At 41.4% G+C, this 21,810-nt stretch overlaps 1 protein-coding gene across 1 annotated transcript; it reads right to left on the reverse strand.

Moving 5' to 3' along the window:
• Positions 1-6,964: 6,964 nt before the first annotated feature.
• On the reverse strand, positions 6,965-10,660 carry LOC4344486 (uncharacterized acetyltransferase At3g50280). Its single transcript, XM_015793016.3, has 2 exons — positions 9,044-10,660; positions 6,965-7,292 (listed from the first exon to the last, which is right to left on the reverse strand). The coding sequence occupies exon 1, from the start codon at positions 10,509-10,511 to the stop codon at positions 9,072-9,074; it is 1,440 nt and encodes a 479-aa protein (XP_015648502.1). The 5' UTR covers positions 10,512-10,660; the 3' UTR covers positions 6,965-7,292; positions 9,044-9,071.
• Between the last annotated feature and the right edge of the window lie 11,150 nt (positions 10,661-21,810).

Consider the following 21,810-nt stretch of genomic DNA (forward strand, 5'->3'; position numbering starts at 1 on the left):
CCACATATTCATTCAGAAGGTACAATTGAACAAACCACGAGTAAGTTTGCTGACGCTAATAAAAAAAAGTTTCTCTTTCTTTTTTGAAAAAAAGATGCTAATCAAGAAAGTAATTTTTTTAGAGAAAGGTATTTTGGTCTAATCAAGAAAGTAATTTTTTTTAGAGAAGAGTGTTTTGGTTTTTTTTTTTTACCTGGCCTCTACATCCAACCGATATATGCAGCATTTTTAAATTAGGAACTTAGCCTATCGAATTGGGAACTTAGGCGTCAAATAACCCAATCTAAAATTCGCTCATATAAAGATTTGAGCTCAGGACCTTGGGTGTTACTCAGGTCACTGTAACTATTAGGCTACATCCTTTCACATCAAGAAAGTAAATTAAAAGCGTAAACTATGTGATCTCTTCATATGTCAGACAAAACCAACGAAACTTATGTTTCTATTGTTCTTTCTATCTTGATTAGCAAGTTTGATGTTTTTTTTTTGAAGTTAGGGCTAAACCTGTGGCTACTGCTCTTAAAACCAGCAAATTAAGCTGCTTGTATTTATTACCTATGACGATATGCTTAGAGTCAATGGTAATTTTAATTTCAGCCATTACAAGCAGATAGACACCCATGGCCCATGGGAATTTGGGAAGTCCACTCAATTTGGTCAAATTGTCGTATAGTCATTGAGAAAACCAAAGCAGCCAGGCTGCTTGCAAGTCCATGGTCATATGTTTATGGAGTAGCAAGTAACCAAGTCACTCATGACATCGACATGCTATCTAGAAGGCAAAGGTCATCTTCTTTCAATCCATTTGCTGAATTGCAGTGCAGGCAATATCCGTGCATGTTTCCTCCTCAAATTCTTATTGGCTATTCAGTACAGTATTCAGATAAACAGCAGTACATCGTGTTCAGAACTCAGAAGTACTACCTCCGTCCCAAAATAAGTGCAGCCGTGTATATCCATGCCCAACGTTTGACCGTCCGTCTTATTTGAAAAATTTGTGAAAAAATTAAAAATATTTAGTCACACATAAAGTACTATTCATGTTTTATCATCTAATAGCAATAAAAATATTAATCATAAAAATTTTTTAAATAAGACGAACGGTCAAACGTTGAACATTAATAGTACAAAACTGCACTTATTTTGGGACGGAGGGAGTAGCAATTTGTCTTCCTCACTGGGTCCTCTGCTCTGAATTTTGTGAGAAAAGAAACAAAATGCTCTGTAGAAGAAAGATGGAGTGCACAGTTTGAAGTGATCGTAAGCACAACAAGCTGTCAGGTTTGAAGATATTGCCCATAATCTCGCGATCTTTTCACATGTGGTGGGTATCTGTCAATTATAATAGTTGAAAGCTAGTTCGAATTTTATAATATTAAATGTGTTGAAAGCTACTCTCTCCGTCCAAAAAAAAAACTCAATTTCTGAGTTTCCGTGTCTAACGTTTGACCGTTCGTCTTATTTAAAAAAAATATAAACAAATTTAAAAAGATAAGTCATGCATAAAGTATTATACATGTTTTTATCAACTAACAATAATAAAAATACTAATCATAAAAAAATTTCATATAAGACGGATGGTAAAACGTTGGACACGGAAACCGAAGATTTCTGTCTTTTTGGACGGAGTAAGTAATAATTCAGTGAAAAAATTTTGGTACATATAGCTTGAGTATGTGGAGTTCTGTACCATTTCTAGTCCCTTTCAGAAAAATCGTTCTCATTTCGGCCTTATCGAAAGGTAACATGTAAGATCACTTGCCCATCACCTGAACTGTTGAATTTTCGCCGGGACAATGAACAGTTGGATTCTTGCCTATGATTGTTTGAAAGGAATAGCATTTTTTTTTGAATTAGAGATGACAGAGAGGATAGATCATAACTACTGTAGGGGTACTGTATATAGATAAGCAGGGACATTAGAGGTTGAGAACACGTTCGGGGATTTGGAGGTGCATGTGCATGCAGCAGCTGCGAGATGATCTTCCTCTAAAAATAATTAGAATTTGGTTCCTAAATTTGTGACCTAAAAAGAATTAGAATTTGGTTTGATGCGCATGCTGTGCTCTAAAAAGAAGAAGATTTGTGAGGATTAGAATTTGGTTCCTTGGGCATGAATTTTCACATTCATCCAGTCCTGTCCAATCCAACAAGGCAAGAAGAACAAGATTCTACAGCTATCACATGTAGCTAGAAGTATATTTCTAGCTGTAGGCGAAGAGACTGAAGAGCAGTGAGTGGGGTGTAGAGACGGAAATTTTTTTTTAACACCTACTACTCCGTAAAAAAAAGATTTATAGGTAGGATTGATTTTTTTTTTGACGGAGAGGGTAGGTGCAATCGCATCTAGGGTGTGAATGTGATGTAAATAGTTGATAAAAAAATATGAAAAAAAGATATATTGTGATAATAACGCTTTGTACACAAACATGCAACTACAAATTCAATATACATTTGAAGAAATAAAAATAACAAATTTTGTCCGTATATATTCTGCCGTGTCAAATTCTGTTATTTTTATCTAACCATGTTGGTATACACTCCTAGCATCACAGTCAACACTATATATTTTTCTAAAAAGAATTGTAAGATTATTTAGATACCTAGCCCAGGCGTAGCAAATCCATATCCGGGAATAGACTGAAGAGCACCCTTGAATCCAAATCCATATCAGCAGCACAGTAACACAAGCGCTGTTTAGGTTCCTAATGTCGTCCAGCTATGTCTCCTGTCGCCGGCATCTGAACCTCTCTCTGCCCTTCATTGATGCCTTTGTTCTCGCCGGAATGTGGTGCTGTCTCCGGCGACAAGACAACGTGACGAGCCATGTAAACCGTACTTGGGCCCCCTTACGGCCCAACAAAAAAAAATGGGCCGCAAGCGGGGCGGTTATGTATCAAATATCTACATGAAAAATTGTTTTAAAAAAATCATATTAATCTATTATTTAAAATAAAATACTGTAGTTGATAATTAATTATATGCTAATAAGTTACTTCGTTTTACGTGCGTGAGAGATTAGTTTCCAACTCATTTGAGCCAAACACAGCCTTCCCTTTCAGACAAACCGTTCTCATTTCGGCCTTATCGAAAGATAACATGTACATGCCTCTTTATTACTTTCCCATCACCTTGAACAGTTAATTTTTTTTAATTAGAAATGTTGGACAGGATAAATCATACTACTACAGTAGGGAGTAATGTAGGAGTATACGTTAAGAGGTTGAGAAGACGTTTGGGAATTTGTAGGTGCATGCGCAGCAGCTGAGCTGCAAGATTATCTTACTTATATATAAAAAAGGAAGAAGAAGATTTTGAGTTGATGTTCATGCAATCCAAGAAGCAAGGCAAGAAGAACAAAAGATTTTTTTTCGAACGGCTAAACAAGGTTGCTCTGGCGTTATATTAATGGAAGGAATTTAAGTACTACTACACAGCAACCAGAAATGAGATAACTTATTAGCACATAATTAATTAAGCATTAATTATTATAAAATTAAAAAATATATTTATTTATTTATTTAAAAAACTTTTACATATAAACTTTTTATAAAAACATACCATTTGATAGTTTAAAAAACGTGCTAACGGAGAACGAGGAATTTAACGTTTAGAGTTGAGAAAAAGAACTAGGCCTTAGACATTGTTGATAAATTGTTTGAGAGCACCTTCAAATCCTTGTTTTTTCTTATTTTGCATTCTATTGTGCTAACTTACCCTATATAATTTTACATATATAAATTGCAGTTACAAATGTAGTACCAAAAGTAGATTGTTGTTTTTAATGTTCAGATGCTAGTATTTTCAGCAGCAGCAAAACAGTAGTAGGTTTTTTCAGAAGAACTTGTTGTGCGCATTCGTGAAAATCTTTCGCAACAAGAAGCACGGTATGATGTGGGCTGATGCTTTGGTGGTAGGAAATATCATAATCCTAACTTCCCTTAGTATTCTCTTATGAATTTGCTCTTCGCAGCTCTTAAATTGTTTCTTGCTAGCTATTACTCACTAATTTCCTCGGTTTCTACATATGATAAATTGAATGGGCAGAGCCATTGCCATTGTCTTATGATTTATAGTGTAGTCTCCTTAATCAAATGGACATGCCCACTAATGTTCTTAAAAGTATATTAGCATATTTGTGTAATGTTGTCAGGTGTATTTTTTAGCAGGTCCTCGTCATCCTCGTACAGTAGTGCAACCCATCGCTGGGACTCTGCCTGATGGTTCCCCAAATTTCAGTACGGTCTGAATGATACACATCCCGCAAACTTGTATTTATCTGATAATTCAAATTGTATTTACAGTTTTTTCTCCTTGCACCATCTCTTTCACCAAGCCTTGTCTTCTGTTGCATTTCCACCTGCTTTATATTTATCTGTGCGAGTAATTTATTATTCTTTGTTTTTGCAGTTCTTTGAGATTGGGATCCTACGGTGAGCACCTCTTTCCTCAGATAAGTCGTATTGTGAACCTCGATGTCTCTCGACCAACACCTGCTCTCCGACTCCGACCAATCTGCGCTCCACGGCTTCACCCTCCGTCCGATTCAAGGGGACATTATGTTTACTGCTCACACGGTGAGTTTTCTCTTTGGATTTCAAATCTCATTGCCATTGCTTCACTCCTAGTGCACCTAATGTCCTGTTTATTTGGACTTCAAATCCCATTACACTGCTTCACTCCTAGTACACCTAATGTTCGGTTTATTTGACATTGCCTTGCTTGACTACTATGTTTAGGAGATTGTTGAATTACTTGTTTGACAACACATTTTGAAAATCTGAAATTTTATGAACATTGTTAATTAATTTGTCTGACAAGACCTCTTAAAATCCAGAAAATATATTATAGAATTTGTTAATCAATTGTAACACATTTTGAGCCCAAACTTATGGAGATTGTTTATTATTTGTATGAGAAAACCTCTTAAAGTCCCAAATTTATAGAGATTGTTAATTATTTGTGTGAGAAAATATCTTGAAATCCCAAAATTATATGGAGACGATTAGTTGTCTGAGAGCACCTTGAAATCTTTCTTTAGACAAGGTTTAGGTCAAACTTTTATATTTTTTACTATAAATAATTTCAAAATATTTAATTTAAAAACACTATAAATTGACTATAAAAGCGTATTCAATTCACCAGGTTTACTACCTCTAATATCATAATTCTTGGCGTTTTGGACAATGTTGAGGTCAAAATTTTATATTTTTGACTATACACTATAAATTGATTATAAAAGTTTTGACCCAGTATTGCTATAAAAATATTTGATAGCAGTTCTTTTTTTAATGTAATTCTTTTGAATTGTAACATAAGTTTATTTCTGACCTTACTCAGGAAAACAATTAGATTTTATTACTCTATGAGATATCTTTAAGAGGGATTTTACCGCTTCTGCGCTTAAAAAAAATCTTTGTGCTGCAAAAGATTTTCTGTGGGATTGTAAACCTCCTAAGAGCGATATGGTGGTATGTTATTACGAATTAATTTAGAACCTTTTAATAATGGCTTAATTGATGAGGGTTTTTTTTTATATAAAATTTTATTTTTGTAATAAATTATATAAGTATAAATGAGCTTTAGTCTTGGTATATGGGTCGACACAAAATAAATCTAAGGAACAATTTCTTACTAATTAATCTAAGGAACAATTTCTTACTAAATAAACTAGGATGTGTAGTCATGAAAACTTACCAATTATTATTTGGGTGACTTTAATATATTACACAACAGAGGAAAAGAATAATGATAATTTTGATAATAGATGACCTTTTTTTAATGCTATTATTGATGGTCTGAGCCTTTCTGGTAGAAATTATGCCCGGGCAAATAATTTATCATTGCCAACTTATAAAAAAAATAGATAGAGTGCTAATGTCTAGTCCTTTACTCTTAAATACAAATTCATCTTCTGTTTATAATAGTCATAAGAATTTTAAGTTTAAGTTAGGTTGGCTATTAAGTCGGTCTGACTGGGCCCTCGGTCGGTCTTACCTTATAGTCGTAATGGCAGTATGACACTTCGAGTACGAGTCCAATTAAGACAGTTATTGTGTAAGTTTCTACAGTACTTCGTCTTGAGGTTTTCTTTTAAGTCCTATAGATCACTAAGTTCGAGTACGAATCCATTAAGACAGTTATTGTGTTTCTACACTTCGTCTTGAGGTTTTCTTTCAAGTCCTATAGATCACTAAGGGCGCTATGGCCCTGTTAAGGCAACTAATCCTTTTATAAGAGCTGTTGATTCGATTAAAACCCTGACATACACCAACAAATAATCAAATCATTCTTTTACATCACATTTAACCATGTTATTTTGTCTACCACGCTAGTCCACAGGCCAGAATTAAGTATTATTAATTAAAACTCATTAGCGTATGATTAATTAAGTATTATTTATAAAAAAACTTTAAAAAATGCATTAATATGATTTTTCAAGCAACTTCATATAATTTTTTTTAAAAAAACACATTATTTAACAATTCAGAAAGTGCGCACGAGAAAGTAGAAATTGAAACGGTAGTTCCAAACACTAGACATGTTAGAAAAAAAAGATGACATATTCAGGAAAAGCGTACGCCATATTATGTGTAGTCACATCACACTCACCATCCATGAATATAGGGCCCACGTAGATACTGGGATATAACTATATGAGTGGAATTGAGGTTGGAACAGTTAAGACTTAAGATGAAATAAGGTGAGAAGAATGAACATCTAGGGTTAAAAGTTATTTTTTGATGGATGGGAAATTATTTCTATTCAAATGAAACCTATGGGATAGTATATAAATTCTATCTTAAAATTATTTTCCATTGTTTGCATTAAGTTTCTTCGGTTCATAAGCTGCAACCTCTATTTTATTATAATGTTTATTTTTTTTGGTGTGTCAAGGAGTGAACGACGTTAGTTTTTACATATCTATATATATTCAAGTAATCTAAATATAAGAAGTAACATATAAATAAATTATCTATTGCTAGACAATAGATAAAATCTGTCCTTTCCTTCAACAGAAATTACAACCAATTAATTATCACAAAATTGTTTGCGCAAATCCAAATAAAATGTAACTAACATAGGATGGAAAATAAGACAAATATTAACTCCACCAACAAACAAATTATTCAGATAGTAATCCTATCAGTAAATATTCATCCAAAGTTAACGAAAATTGATATGACCATTGTATCCATGATTTTGCATGCAAGAGGAATGGATTACATCTTCTCGTCACATCTTTGTTGATTGGGCTAAAGCCGAAATTAATATATTTCCCTAAAGAGCACCTGCATATAAGATTTAGTTGGAATTTTATCAAACCATAGAGTCCAGCATAAAATAGAGGTTCATATTAATATAAGTTTTTTTTTGTTTTTGTCAATGCCAACAAGCCAACTTTCAAAAATATAGGAGAAACTACCTATGTATTGCTTTCATGCCAAAGGAAAAAAGGCAGTTCTGCCAAGAAATTCAGAAAAACAGTAATAAGTAAAGAATAGATGCTGCATAGTTTCCTCATGCATACAATTAACTATATACTCCCCCGTCTCAAAATATAAGTATTTTTGGACCTCGACCTAGTCTTCGAAATGCTACCTTGACCAACAGTATCTATAAGAATAAAATATTTTAAATAAAAAGAGTTGCATATTATAATAGTTTGATTAATGATAAATCTAGTAACATCAATTTTATATGATTGATTTTTTTATTTTTTTTGCTATTAATAGTTAAAATTACAAATGGTTGACTTGGCACTATGCTAAACATGCGTATATTTTGGGACGGAGGGGTATATGTTTAACAGCATATTAATGTGATATTATTGGAATAGGAACGGCCTGTCGGTACCAGAGTATTCCATTCCAATAGCTAAACCGGGATAATTGTCTAAAATAGAATTGATTGGTGTACATAGAGGACCAACAAATTTGACCATTTCGAGATAAGCCAGATGTGGTGGTGGCACTATATAAAGAGGCAATGACTAATGACCAAACAAATTCATGACGACATACGCGGTTAGACCTGATCCATGAGTTGACGCCATTACGAGCAGCATGGCCAGTCTCCCATATTTAGTGTTTTATTACTGTATTAATTATAATTTAATACTGCTCTATGGACCATCATCACTGTAGTACTGAAATTTCTGACGCTACCAGCCAACTGAAAAAAAAATCCAAACAGCTACTCCCTCCGTTTTATAATATAAGACTTTCTAGTATTGCTTATAGATACACATATATGTCTAGATTCATTAATATCTATATTAATATAAACAATGCTAAAAAGTCTTATATTGTAGAACGGATGAGGTACGTAGGAGTAGCAAATAAGACATGAGACGCAGTGCTATATATATATCAACTTGTCAAGTTGATGCATGCCCATTTAAAGTATTCACCCATGTAGAGAAGAATTAGAGGCACCTAGCTACTCACATCTAGACACATAAATACTCCAAATATATTGGAGGTCACATGTTATGTTTTTTGTTACATGGAAGACATATACATATACAAACTTAAGAAATGCGCGATAGCAGACGTTCAAATAAACGGAGATCATGGTAAATTCTAACCTCACTAAAATTCATATTGAAAAGTACGTCCTACTAAACACGCATGCTTGTGTATACGAAGCTAGACATTGATTATCTGATAAGTCGATCTCTAAGTTTTCAGGAGCCTAATACTCTACCCAAATGATCAAACCAACAAAAGTTCACTACCAAAATATACATTCAAAAGATTGAAAGCGTAGTAACTTCTATAACACCAAATTTATTTTATTAGATTCAATTGAATATATTTTACAGTAAATTTATTCAGTATTAAAAATGTTACTATATTTCTCTATAATCTAGTCAAACTTATGAAATTTTACTTCAAACAAAAGAAAACAAAACACCTTACACTATGAGTACTGAAGCAGAGAGTGACTCGGAGAGTACCAAAATTTTGTTAGTAATAAGGTGTTTTGACATGATATACGAGAGGTGGAATGGAAATGAGTGGACAAAATATAGAGTTACCATATTTTGGTAGAGCAATGAAGTTTAATCACGATGAGGGGAGGGTGACGGCGTCCATGAACTCCTCGTCGGCGACGAGCCTCCGGAGCGCGTCCGGCGCGATGCAAACCTCGAGCGACATGCTCCCGGCGCCGTCCGGGCCCTCGAACACCGTCGCCTTCCCGTCGATCTTGTTCCCGGCGCCGCTCCTCACCGCCACCGGCCTTCCCCACCCGAAGTCGTTGCCGAACACGTCGAACCGCGGCGAGCTCCCCGTGATCAGCGCCACGCCGCCGGCATCGCCGGATTGCAGCTTCGACATGTACGTGAACTCCGGCTCCCGCACCCACCGCTCCAGCGACTCCCTCATGCCGGCCTCGTCGAACGACGCCACGGCGCGGTTCAGCTGCCATGCCGTCCACCCGAGCCCCTTCTCCTCGATCTCGCCGGCCGTCGCCTCCGCCTTCCCGAACATCAGCGCGTTCCCGACGTACCCCGCCGGGATGCCGTTCACGCGCCCCCGGCATCCCACCATCACCGTGTAGAACGTCACCTGCTCCGGCGGGAGTCGCCGGGCGCGGCACACACCTCGCCACAGGTGGGCGAGCACGGCCTGGAGCGACGAGATGGTTGACGTGGCCGCGCCGGACATCTCGTCGTTCGCCTTCGCCTTGAGCTTCCGGGCGCTCGTTGCCGAGAAGGTGAAGAAGCATTCCTGCACTTCCGGCCGCTCGAGCCGTCGGACGATGTGCTGCAGCTTGCCGACCGGCATGGGGATCGGCACCGGGCTGGTCTCGACGAACCACCGCCGGAACACCGGCGCCGGCGTGGAGATCTCTCTGATCATCAGGTCGTCGCTCATGGCGCCGCCAGCGCGGCGGTTGATCTCCGACCATGCGTTCATGAACTTCCAGAAGGTGGTGCCGTCGCCGACGGAGTGGTTCAGCGACATGCCGACGAACACGCCGTCGGCGAGCTCGGTGACCTGCGTCGACAGCACGGGCCGCGACTCGGTGGCGGCGTCGGCGCCGAGCACCAGGTTGTACGAGTAGAACGACCATACCTCCGGCGGCGTGTAAAGCGACGAGACGACGTCGGACACGGCCACGCCGGGCGCCGCCGCGTGGACGAACTCGGCGCCCTCGCCGGTGCACCGCAGCGCGACGGTGACGGTCCCGTCGTCGGCGCGCTCCTCGGCGACGAGACGGCCGGCGAACGGGTAGAACAGCGCGAGGGCGCGCGCGAAGGAGGACGCGAGGGCGTCGGCGAGGCGGTCGCCGGAGAGCGGCGGCTTGGGCAGGAGGACGCCCTTCTGGATGTAGTCGATGCTGAGGAAGCGGAGGTCCCACGGCGTGAGGTGGATGTCGCACGGCGGCGCGTGACCGGACGACGACGACGACGACGACGACGACGGCCGGACGAGGCGTCGGGACAGGACCCGGACACGGTCAACGGCGAGAGCTACGTTCCGGTGGTCATTGCTTCCCATGTCACGCTGCTCTCTTCTCTTGTAATCCGTACGCCTCTACTGGACACACAACACCTTGAGCATATACATATAGTGGCGCTCTTGGGCATGGCTCCAGATCCAATTTGTTTTTCTTTTGCATGAAAATTTAAATTTTAGGCTCCGTTTGGCACAGCTCTAGCTCCCAACTCCAACTTACCTGTAGCAGGAGATATGCTAAACAGTCCAAATCCTCTGTTTTTGGGAGCGGAGTTGACAGAGCTGCTACACGAATTTGTACTACGGGGGTGGAGCTGGGTTTTTGTTGCTCCACAGCTCCACTCCAACCCAAAAGACCCACTACCCTTTAAATTTTTTACATATTTATAAAAAATACCACTCAACTACCTCTAACTCATCTCTCACCTCTCTCTCTCTCCCTCCCGTCACCCTCACTCTCCAATCCAACGGGCTCGACGGCAGCCGGCGGTCAGCACACGGTTGGCGGCGAGGTCGACGGTGGGCGGCGGGTGGTGCACGGCGGGTGGCGGGGTCAACGGCGCACGGCGGGCGGCACGTGATGGGCGGCGTGCGGCAGTGGTGCGCGGCCGGCGTGCGGACTATGGCAGGCGGCGGCCAGCGTTGGGGACAGCGCGCAGCCGGCGTGTGGACTGTGGCAGGCGGCGCGTGGCAGGCGGCGGCCAGCCGCACACGAGGACGATGACAACGCAGCTGCTGCGGACGTTGCGATTGAGGATTTTTTTTTCTTTTTTTTAAATTTTAGATCTGGAGCTTAAAACCTAACAAACACTTTTCAGCAGGTCTCCAACTCCCTTTTCAGCAGGTCTCCAACTCCCACAGAAGCCAGCTCCCTCTGGAGTGGAAGTTTAGAGCTCTGAGTTGGAGTTTGGAGCCCTACCAAACTACTATAATTTAACATATAAACATCAAATTTATCATAGATCTGAGATCTAGAGCTCTGCCAAATAGGACCAGTGTATTTTATGGTTGGGCTCCTATTTTGAGATTCTAGTATTTGAGGAGCTAAAGATCCCAGCAATCAGACCCTACTATAATATTTTTGAAATGCAGAATTAAAATTGTATGAAATCGAACATAGTTATAAGGACAATTCCAATCTAGAAAATATTAAAGTAGTTTCCATACTCACCATATCATATAGATACTATATATATAGAAATTATGTACCTATAGTTGGTTGTTTTTTTCAAAAAAAAAAATTCTTATCTAATCACCTCTCGTCTCTCTCATTTCATCCACCTATTCCATCGTTTCCATTCTTGGTTCCTACGTAGAGTCGGTTTTTATATGAGAAATGATTTTTTTTCATCTTTTTCTTTCTCTTCTTATTAACTCTTTTATCACATCGGTTTTTTTCCTACATGACATCATATTTAATGCTATAGAAACTAACTGAGGTGGATGGTTGGTACTGCTTTAAAAGTTAGATTTGATATGCTATCAATCACCCTAATTTGACTATATCTTTAGGATACTCCAATATCATATATAATTAATAGTTGAATATTAGTGTTGGATCTCAATCCAGAGGATCTCTTCCATCCCTTGACTATCTTCCTTCTCCCAAACCCTGTGTATTATATTGATGGTTCCACCTTGCCACTACGCTATATTTGTCCCTACAACTCTACCTACTTGCATACATCATTCTCTCCCATGCAACCGGAGATATATGAGGGTAAGAAACAGGCCATTTCGAGGCTTGATGCTACTCTTAGGAATATTATTGATACATCGCCCTTCAAGCATCTCGTAGTTGAGCGGTACTGCCATCAACAGTGCTGAACATGGATAGAACGGGAGTCGAACTCGCTAGTCACTCTTTTCATGTTAGTTAGGAAAGAAAGCCGATATAAACAGCTCCATGTTAGGGAATTGCCTCTGACTTTGCATAGGGTTGACATTAAGAGAAAAAAAAGTTAAATTAGAAGATAATATATGGTGGCGATTCTAACTTAGCACAGGGTTGACAATGAGTTGTTAGAAGGTAACATGGGGTGATAACACGATATTTTCACCAGAGACAAGGAAGACGCATGATAGCAGGAGGCTCATATCTAGGAGGCGGAACATAAACAATGAGCAAGAATTGAAGAAGCAATATGAAAGGTTGAAGAAATCAGCCATATTAACTGGCATAATCGTTGGACATGATAATACTACTAATGAGTAGAGATTACCTATTGGCTGGAGCACAAATCGGATCTCAGCTAATTAATGATGAGTATTCTCAACGTACTCTAGATGTTGACATTTTGCTTATTTGTGATCTGCGGCTGTTGATTTCCTGATGAGCCCTTAGGGCACCCACAATGGTTATCTATAGACTCTCTACAAGAGATCCATGTCAGCATATTTTCCTACTTGGAAGGTATTAAATGAAGAGAGAGAGTAAAGCTATCTACTAACTTAGAGATAGTCTATAGAGAAAAACGAGGCAATGCATAAGAGAGCTATAGATACCAATGTAGACATACTATTAAGGTGGTTTACTATTAATCGAGTCTATTGCTGAGATGTACATGTTTTATAGATAGCACCTTACTTTACCATTGCGGGTGCTCTTATAATATTGAAATTATAATTAGTATGTACTTGATTAACATATTTATCATTTGGACATTTGGTCTTGGTCTATTTAATGTGTTGACGATACATTCCTGGGTGTGTACATGTATGTGTTCCACTGTAATCAAAATAAGACAAAACGAAAAGGTGACACTGAAAATTTACACATACGCACTCGCGGGTGTATGCTGGTGTTTGGTTTTAAACGGCTGAGGCAACCCGGATTAAACAACCCTAATAATATGGAGGCTACTGTCAAACTGGATAATTTTCGCCAGGCCATCGTCAAACTAGATTGTGTTTTTAGGCCAACGGCCTGACGTCCTGATTTTATAGAATGCAACTAAATTCAAACATTAGACTCAAAACAATACTATCCAAGAAGAAAAGCATTAGACTCAAACTGCATTGTTGACATGAGGATTTCAAACTTTGTTGCAATATTTGACTCTTTTGGTCCCTTTGCAATGGAGCATAGTGCCGGTCAAATAGTAACTCTATGTATATGGAGACGCACTTGATAGTGCAGTGGTAAGGGGACGTGTGGTTTCAACACCGAGATTCCGTGTCAATCTCCAACATATTCATAAATTTCTTCTTTAAAAAGTATTCGAAGGGACGTCTTTTCCTTCAAATCTCGATTTTAATAATTATATGTATATGACAAAATAATTTTAACTAAAGAAAGAGGGTTCCTCCCATCCTTTAGAGGCATATACCTCCCTATATATTATTTAAGAGCAAAAAAAAACCGGTTGAACTGATAAACAATTTTATGATAGGAGAAAATCTCGTTCTGTGCATGGTTCTCTCACCCCGTCACCCGAGGTGTATACCTCCCAATATTTGAGAGAAAAAATATTAAACCGATTAAACTGATTATTAAAAAAATAAGTTTATAATTGGCAATGAGCTATAGACTTTTCTGGGATCCACAAGGTATATATAGGGATATATACCTTCTGGCTAATACAAATATCTATACCTCTTAAAAAATTATATACAAAAAGGGCTCTCAATACTATTCTAATTTAAGTTTAGTTTTGATATCTACTTTTTATAGCTATGTATATCTTGATTATGACGAAGTGTATACCTCTCCCAGATAAGAGAGAACGACTTGTAGTTGTTTGGCACAAATCCACCTTAGCAACTTCCCCATTTGCTAATTAAAAAGAGTATGACCTACATATGACGACAATTAATCGACGTAAGTTTAGGGGAATCATAAAAAGTAAAAAAGTAAAGTACAAATTCATACAGTAAACTAGGTTTTTTCAATGACGTAAAACATATTTTTCTCCCTATATGTTCCATATAGTCTATCATGGTTAGCATAGTCAACACACGCACTTGATTAACTTACAGTAAAGGTAAGCCGGCCGCCAAATGAATCTAGCTAGGCCTCAATAGCCAAATTTCCCAACACAATATATATCTTGTGTGGAGCTAGATTTTAAAAAACAAAATTAAATTTCACATACAACTATATAATTCTCTTTCTAAAATACAATTTTATTTTCTATATAATTGTGCTGAATTCGGAACCACCATGATTAAATAATGCTCATGTTTATCCGGTTCTCTGACAAACGTGGCCTTCTAAGCCTTCCGGACAAAATGTGGTTGCTCATTATATAAAAGGCATATCTTGAGAGGGCACCAAGGATTAAGAAGAGTATATAAACCAAGGCAAAATTGAGTTAAAATTAACATACTGTCCCTATTTGAATACATTGGAAATAGAGAAGAGTAGTTAGTGAGATGTGTTTTAGGAGGAGACTATACAATAAATAGGGACACAAGGAAAATGTCACGCCCCGAACTAGTACCGACCGGAACTAGCCCGTGACGCTCCAAATTAACCTGTTAGTCGATACCAGTCCCAGGAAACAGTGCTGGTATCACAGGAAGACGGATTATCACAGCAACAGAGGTCTCTTTATTATAGAGTAGAGGTACAGTCATGTTGGGCTGCGGACAGATCCCGAGCTCACAACTGCATTACAAAAGGGAAACGGAAGCCAGGACTAGGACCAAACAACACAGGCGCGACTTGGGAACTAGGCCGAAACCCTAAAACTCATCGTAGCCGGCTTGCTCCTGGAAGAACTCCTCATCAGCAGGATCCGCTTCATCTTCTTCAGCAACTGGGGGAGGATTATTTATATAGAGCAAGGGTGAGTACGGGAGTACTCAGCAAGCCAAGGGAAAATAAGTGTTTAATGCAGGCTTCAAGGAAAGGCTGTTGTTTTTGCAATTGATTTTATTTGAACTCCTTTCTGAAAACAACTAAGTGAGTGCTTCTCAAACGACACGGATGAGACAGTGCGTCTCGTCCGATCGGAGTATGTGCAATGTATCAGTCTTTAGAATTGAATCAAGGTTGGCACCCGGCCAACAGCTTTTCAAACGGCCACCCGGGCCAACAGCTTTTCAAACGGCCACCCGGGCCAACAACTTTCAAACAGCCACCCGTGCCTAGCTGATCCCGTCAGCTGCAGATTTTTCAAACATCGAACCCCTTTCCACAACAGCAATTTCACAAGCAGTAGTCAAACAAAACTACGCTAGGAATCACCTCACATCCGCCCATGACCGTGGGCACGGCTGTTCGAACAGTTTGTTAACCTCTGCAGAGGGGGTACACTTTACCCACACGACATTACTAACCCGGATCACCCAGCCCGTGGGGATCAGCCACATCGGGAGACCTCCAAGCTTTCATGACAAGGCATTTCCAAAGCCGACACAGGTTTACCATATACCGACGAGAGGGGTCCCAGATCAACAACAGGTTAGGTCCCAGACCATACTGTGCCAGGAAGCCCAGGGGTCCTCCCCGACACCACCCCGGCGAATCCACATGTCTCTCGGCATCAAGGCTCCCCTGATAAGCTAGTTACTCAGCCAGGGGTGTCCCATTCCACCCATGTGGTCGTATTTGTCTTATGTTTGGATGAAATTCCAAGGAAACGGTCCTTAAGTGCAAGAGCGGGAAACCGTACACCCGGTACGTTCCCCGGTCCGCGGTTTTGGAAATTCATTTAGTTCGCAAGCACCGACCCAGGTGTCGGGTTTTCCAAGTCTTTTGCAAAACCCAAGTTTTACCCAAGTTTTTTTTTCAGATTTTAAGTTTGAAGGCGTCCGTCGATACTCGCACAGGGTGCACGAATATCGAGACGCAACTAGATGGTTACAAGGGGACATGATATAACAATTAACAAAGAAAGGATCAAATGCAACAAATTAGGTAGGTCCGCCAATCTGCCTTGCAGACGGGACAAACAGATTAAGTGCGATCCTATCAATGCATAATATTTTTCAAGCAACATAATTAAATTTCAAATATAGGCTCAAGATGTTCAAAGGTGGCTTGCCTTGCTCGAGATCTGGAGCTTGATCCTCGAAATCCTCGCACTGCGGGTCTTCGGGCTCCGAAACTACACGCGAAACGGGATAACTCAACAAACGGCAAAAATAAAGCCCTATTAACGACCTCTAAGCGTGCCATTAGATAGATCTCGATATTTGAGGAATTTTGGAAGTTGAACGGAGTCAAACGGATTTACGGTTGGGAAGATATTGAATTTCTAAGATTATTGGATTTTTGGTCTAAATGAAAAAGGATTTATTTAAATCCTTTTTGAAAAAGAAAAAGAAAAGAAAAGAAGGAGAGAGGGAAATCAGACTTCCATCGGGCGGCTAGGGCGCGGCCCGAGAGAAAGGGGCGGCTCGGCCGAGCTAAATGGGCCGGCCGGCCCAAGAAGGCGGCCCAAAGCGCGCGCGCGGGCGGAGAGGAGAGAGGGAGCCGGTGGACCGAGTCCATCTCGCGTGGTCCCGGGTGGGACCCGCTTGTCAGCAGCTCGGCTCACCGTGCGGAGGGAGCACGCGGCGTGGCGCTAGGGTGTGGAGCGGGGCGCGATGCATGCGTGGTTCGCGGTGGACGCGGATGCGGCGGGCCCACGCGCAGCCTCACGGCTCGCGGTGGAACACGCGCACGGGGAGGGGCTGACCGGGGTCGGCTCGACCCGGTCTTGGCCGAGCTGGCGCCGACGTGGCGCCTACGTGGCTGCCACGCGGGCCGGCGGGAGGTAGACGACGATGTCGGCCGGAACGGACGGCGGACGGCGGCTGCGAAAGGCGGGGCGAACCACGGCGATTCAGGCGAAAGCGAGCACACTGGGTGGTTGCACAGGACAAGGGGAGACGAGCCAACGGCTCGGATTCGCCGGAGGGAGCTTGACGGCGGCGAATCGCGGCGGCGGCAACCGGCGGCGGGAGAAGGGGGAAATGGCGACGAGGTCACGAGGGGCCGATTCCCGGCGGCGAGAGCATCTACGCGGCTACGGGAATCCGATGCTAGCGTTGGATTAGGAGGAAACGCATCGAGGGAGGCCGGCGACGAGAGGCGCTTCCGAGCTCGGGCGGCGACGGCGGCGAGCACATGGCGAGCGGCGGCAACGGTCGGGGCGGCGCCGGCTAGCTACGAGGAGGCTACTCGTGCTACTACCCGAGTCTAAGGGGAGGAGATGGAACGAGGAGGAAGAACGGGGGAAGGCACTCCCGTGCGGGCGGGCGCAGTGACGAGAGGCCGACGGCGCGGGAGTGATCTCTCCGGCCTCGGGCCGAGGAAGAGGAAGGAGAGGGCGCGCCCGAAGTCCCCTTCCGTGTCCTTGCTCGTGCCGGCTCCTCCGACATGCGCAACGACGAACGGCGACGGCGAACAGAGCACGGGAGGCGGCGGCAATGGCGTGGAGGCGAATGGGAGAGGAAAGGAAAGGGGGAGGCTTGGGTTTATAGGGGCGGCAATGTCGGTTTGGGAACCGACTTAGGGTGGTCAAAGGAGAGGGCTAGCGCTCGGCGGTCGCGGCCAAAGCGGCGACAGGGAGGAGGGAGGAGGATGACGCCGGCGGGAGGGAAAAAGGGAGAAAAAAGGGGGGGGGAAAGGGGGCTTGTCCCTTGCCTCTTTGGGAAAAGGAGGAGGGAGCGGGTGCGACGCGGCAGAGGGAGGAGGAGCTCTGCCTCCGTCCCTTGGCAGCTTGCGCGCGAAGTGGCGGGGGCCGGGCGATGACGACGGCGATGACGGCGGGGCGGTGTGGCGCGGAGCGGCGACACGGGCGACAGGCGCGGGCAGGCGTTGACGACGGCGGCGACCAGGCGGTCGGCCACCACGGCACGCGCGCGCGGCTTGCAACGGAAGGCGCGGCGGATTGAGTGGCGCGGCTCGGGCACGCGCGCTGGCTGCGGGGCCGAGCGGCTGCGCGGCTGCAGGCGGCAGGGCAGCGGGACCGGGTGACGCGGACGGCGCAGACGGCGCGGCACGGGCGGCAACCACGCGGGCGCGCGCGCGAACAACGGCGCGCGGGGGCCGACTTCGCGGGCGGGAAGCTCGCCAGGGATGGGGGCGGGGAGAGGGAGAGCGAGGGGGAGGCGCTCGGCGCGGCGCGGCTCACGCGCACGCGCGCGCGGCGCGCGGGCGGAGCGGAGGGGAGGAGGGAGAGAGAGCGAGAGAGAGAGAGGGCGCCGGGGAAGGAGGGGGAGATGGGCCGAGAGTGATTCGGCCCATCGAACCCGGGGGAGGCAAAATAGACTTTTGCGGAGGAATTTGATTTGGAAGGATTTGGATTCGGGATTGAACTCGACGGGAGATAATTTTCCCGCTAGGCGCCACGACGGAACGGGCGCTACAGAAAACAAGCAAGAAATTGTTATGCATGCCTTACATTTTAAAACAAGATGAAAAAAACCATATGCTTTATTAAAACACGGATTAAAGAATAAAACCATAATGATATAGCCGCACTTGGAACATTGCAAACCAAACGCTATGTTGGCTGTCAAGATGCTCCATGTCCTGGAGTTGTGTAGAACTAGTATAAAATATATAGACCAGAACATGAGACTTTGCCATCTCTCAGTCTTTTACTACTTCCTCCGTTACATAATATAAGATTTTCTAGCATTATCCACATTCATTTAGATATTAATAAATCTAGACATATGTATGTGTTTAAATTCATAATATCTATGTGTATGTGGGCAATGCTAGAAAGTCTTACATTGTGAAACGGAGGGAGTAGTATTTTAAATCATTGCATTTACGGCTTAGAGCAAGTATAATAGTAGGCTATAAGCCGACTAAATGCTGAGGTGGAGGAGAGAATAGAGGAGAGAGGAGAAGCGGACTGTAAACTTACAGCTGGCTTGGACATAAGAAAGAAACTCTATGAGAGTGACACGTGGACCATATATTAATTGTAAAGAACTAACTATTGTATAGGTAGGCTGAGAGAATGGTGCAAAGAACCTTATAACCAGCAGATCGACTGTATTATTAGCCTTGCTATTAATTATACATGTGAGCCACCACTGGGAGACTAGTAACTCCGCATCTGACCTGTCTTGGTTATCTCTTTGGTTTTGTCTTAATCATCTCTTTAGTTTAGCCGATGTGGTTGCCAAAGGCGTGATAAAGGAAAACCTACAATGAGCCTAAAAAAATACAATTAATGCCCCAAATGGAACCCAAAAATTGACACGAACGGCGTGTGAGTTAGCAAGACTTAAGACTTGCACTCAGCAGTCAATAAATAAAATTAAGAAGATTGATATAGTGGAGCAAAAGACAAACATAGTCGTTGCTGACACGATCTGTCAACACTTTGGTGACGATATCTGCTGATCTAAGAGAAAATTCCTTATATATCTATGAAAGTTTAGCCAATCCTTTTAGGCTCCCGAGTATTGTCCACTTCCTGGTATGCCCCTGAATTTTGGTTTTCATCATTTTCATACATATTCCGTTAGTTGACCGTTAGTTGAATGTTTAAATTCCTATGAAAATGACCATTTTGCCCTTATGCATGAAGGAAATCTGGAAATTGTAGACTAGCTATATTGTTGGACTAGCTATATTGTTGGAAGTGTATAATTTTGTTATATAAAACTATTATATTCATGATTTTATTGAACAAGGTATTATTCATGTCAAAGTTTATTTTTACATAATGACATAAAAACTAATATTTATTTACTTATTACAAAAGTATATGTAGCATTTTTTTATGGTACTAGCAAAAATGCCTGTGCGTTGCAACGGGTAAAAAATTTCTAATAATAATATACTTTTTCATGCATAATCATGTCAATGACAATATTTCTATTTTAATGAGCTGCTAGTTTTTTTATAAACAATGTTTTTTTCTTGCACGATTTTCTCAAGCCATTTTTCAGAAATGGCGCATTTCTTTATAACAGTTTTTTCCTAGCATTTTTTTTGCTTTTTTTACTGACGAAGAAAACCATATTATTTCTCCTTTTTTTTGCTTTTCTTTTCTCTTGTGTTTTTTTCATGTTTTCTCGCACGTTTTTTTGCTTGTTTTTTTCGAATGTTCTTTTTTGCCTTTTTTCGATACAGGAGAATATATGACGAAATAAAACCATGTAGTAGATGGCAAAAAAATCGATGGATCCTATCCAACTCAAGCGTCCATTAATTTAGCTTTTTTCTGACAGTTTTTTCAGAGCGATTTGTTTTTCAATAGATGGTGTTTTTTTTCTTGCGCGATTTTGCCATTTATATGAATCAGATTTTTTTTCCGTTCGGATCTACAGTTTTTTTCGCCACTTAGGGGAAAAAGACTTTTGTTGTTGCTGTTTTTCTTTATTTTCTTTTTTGTACGGCTTTTCTTTTTCTTTTTATGCCCCTTTCTAATTTTGTTCTCTCTCTTTTATTATTTTTTTAACAAAAACGACCTCAAGTATCTTATTGCAAGATTATAGGGACTCAAATGTAAATATAAAAATTACAGGGACTTAAATGCAAAAGTACAGACCCAAAAATTAAAATCAAATAAAAATGGAATGCTCTCGACTTGTATGTTCCGTTTTTGCAAACAGATCTCCAATCCGACACATCAATTTTTTTTCACCAATTAGAGTCGGACTTTTTTTTCCCTTCTAAGAGGGAATCGGATATAGGAGTTGGACTTTTTAATTTTTTCGCTATTTTTTTACGGACGAAGGAAGCATCTCTTATTTTTTAAGTAGTAGAGATATCAACATTTTTTTCCTGTCCTATATATTATATAGGAATGTTTTCCGAAACTATGTTTATCATTTAAAGAAAATGCTATACATACTTTTAAATATTTATTAAAATGTCTATGTACAACAAACTTACGAATATTATAATCACACAACAAATTTCTATACTTCCAACAATATAGTTTACGAATTTCTACATATCCCTCATGTATTGAAGGGTAAAACTGACTTTTCTATACCTATTAAACGGTCAACTAACAGACAATTGATGGCAAGGGTATGGAAGGGATCCAAATCAAAATTCAGAGGTATACAAGGGAGTGAAGAAAATTCAGGGGCATAGAAGAGATCAGCTAAAATTTCAAGGGTATGGAAGGAATTTTCTCGCTGATATAACTATATGGAGTATATGGAGTAGTTTGTAGCCACTAGCAATTATTAAAATCTAAAACTCAACACGTAAACATATCAACTCACCATTCACTAGCAATTTCTAGGACATTATAAATCTCATACAAGTATGACACATATCTTCCCCACATCATTTCACAACATTTCAATATTCATTATTTATATAATAATTCACATATATTTATCTCTGAATTTCACGGGAAAGCCTGGAGTATCATGTGGTATATATGTACTTACTTACTACCTCCGTCCCAAAATATAGCAACTTTAA

Source organism: Oryza sativa, chromosome 8 (genome assembly GCF_034140825.1).
Source record: "Oryza sativa Japonica Group chromosome 8, ASM3414082v1".
Taxonomy (NCBI): Eukaryota; Viridiplantae; Streptophyta; class Magnoliopsida; order Poales; family Poaceae; genus Oryza; species Oryza sativa.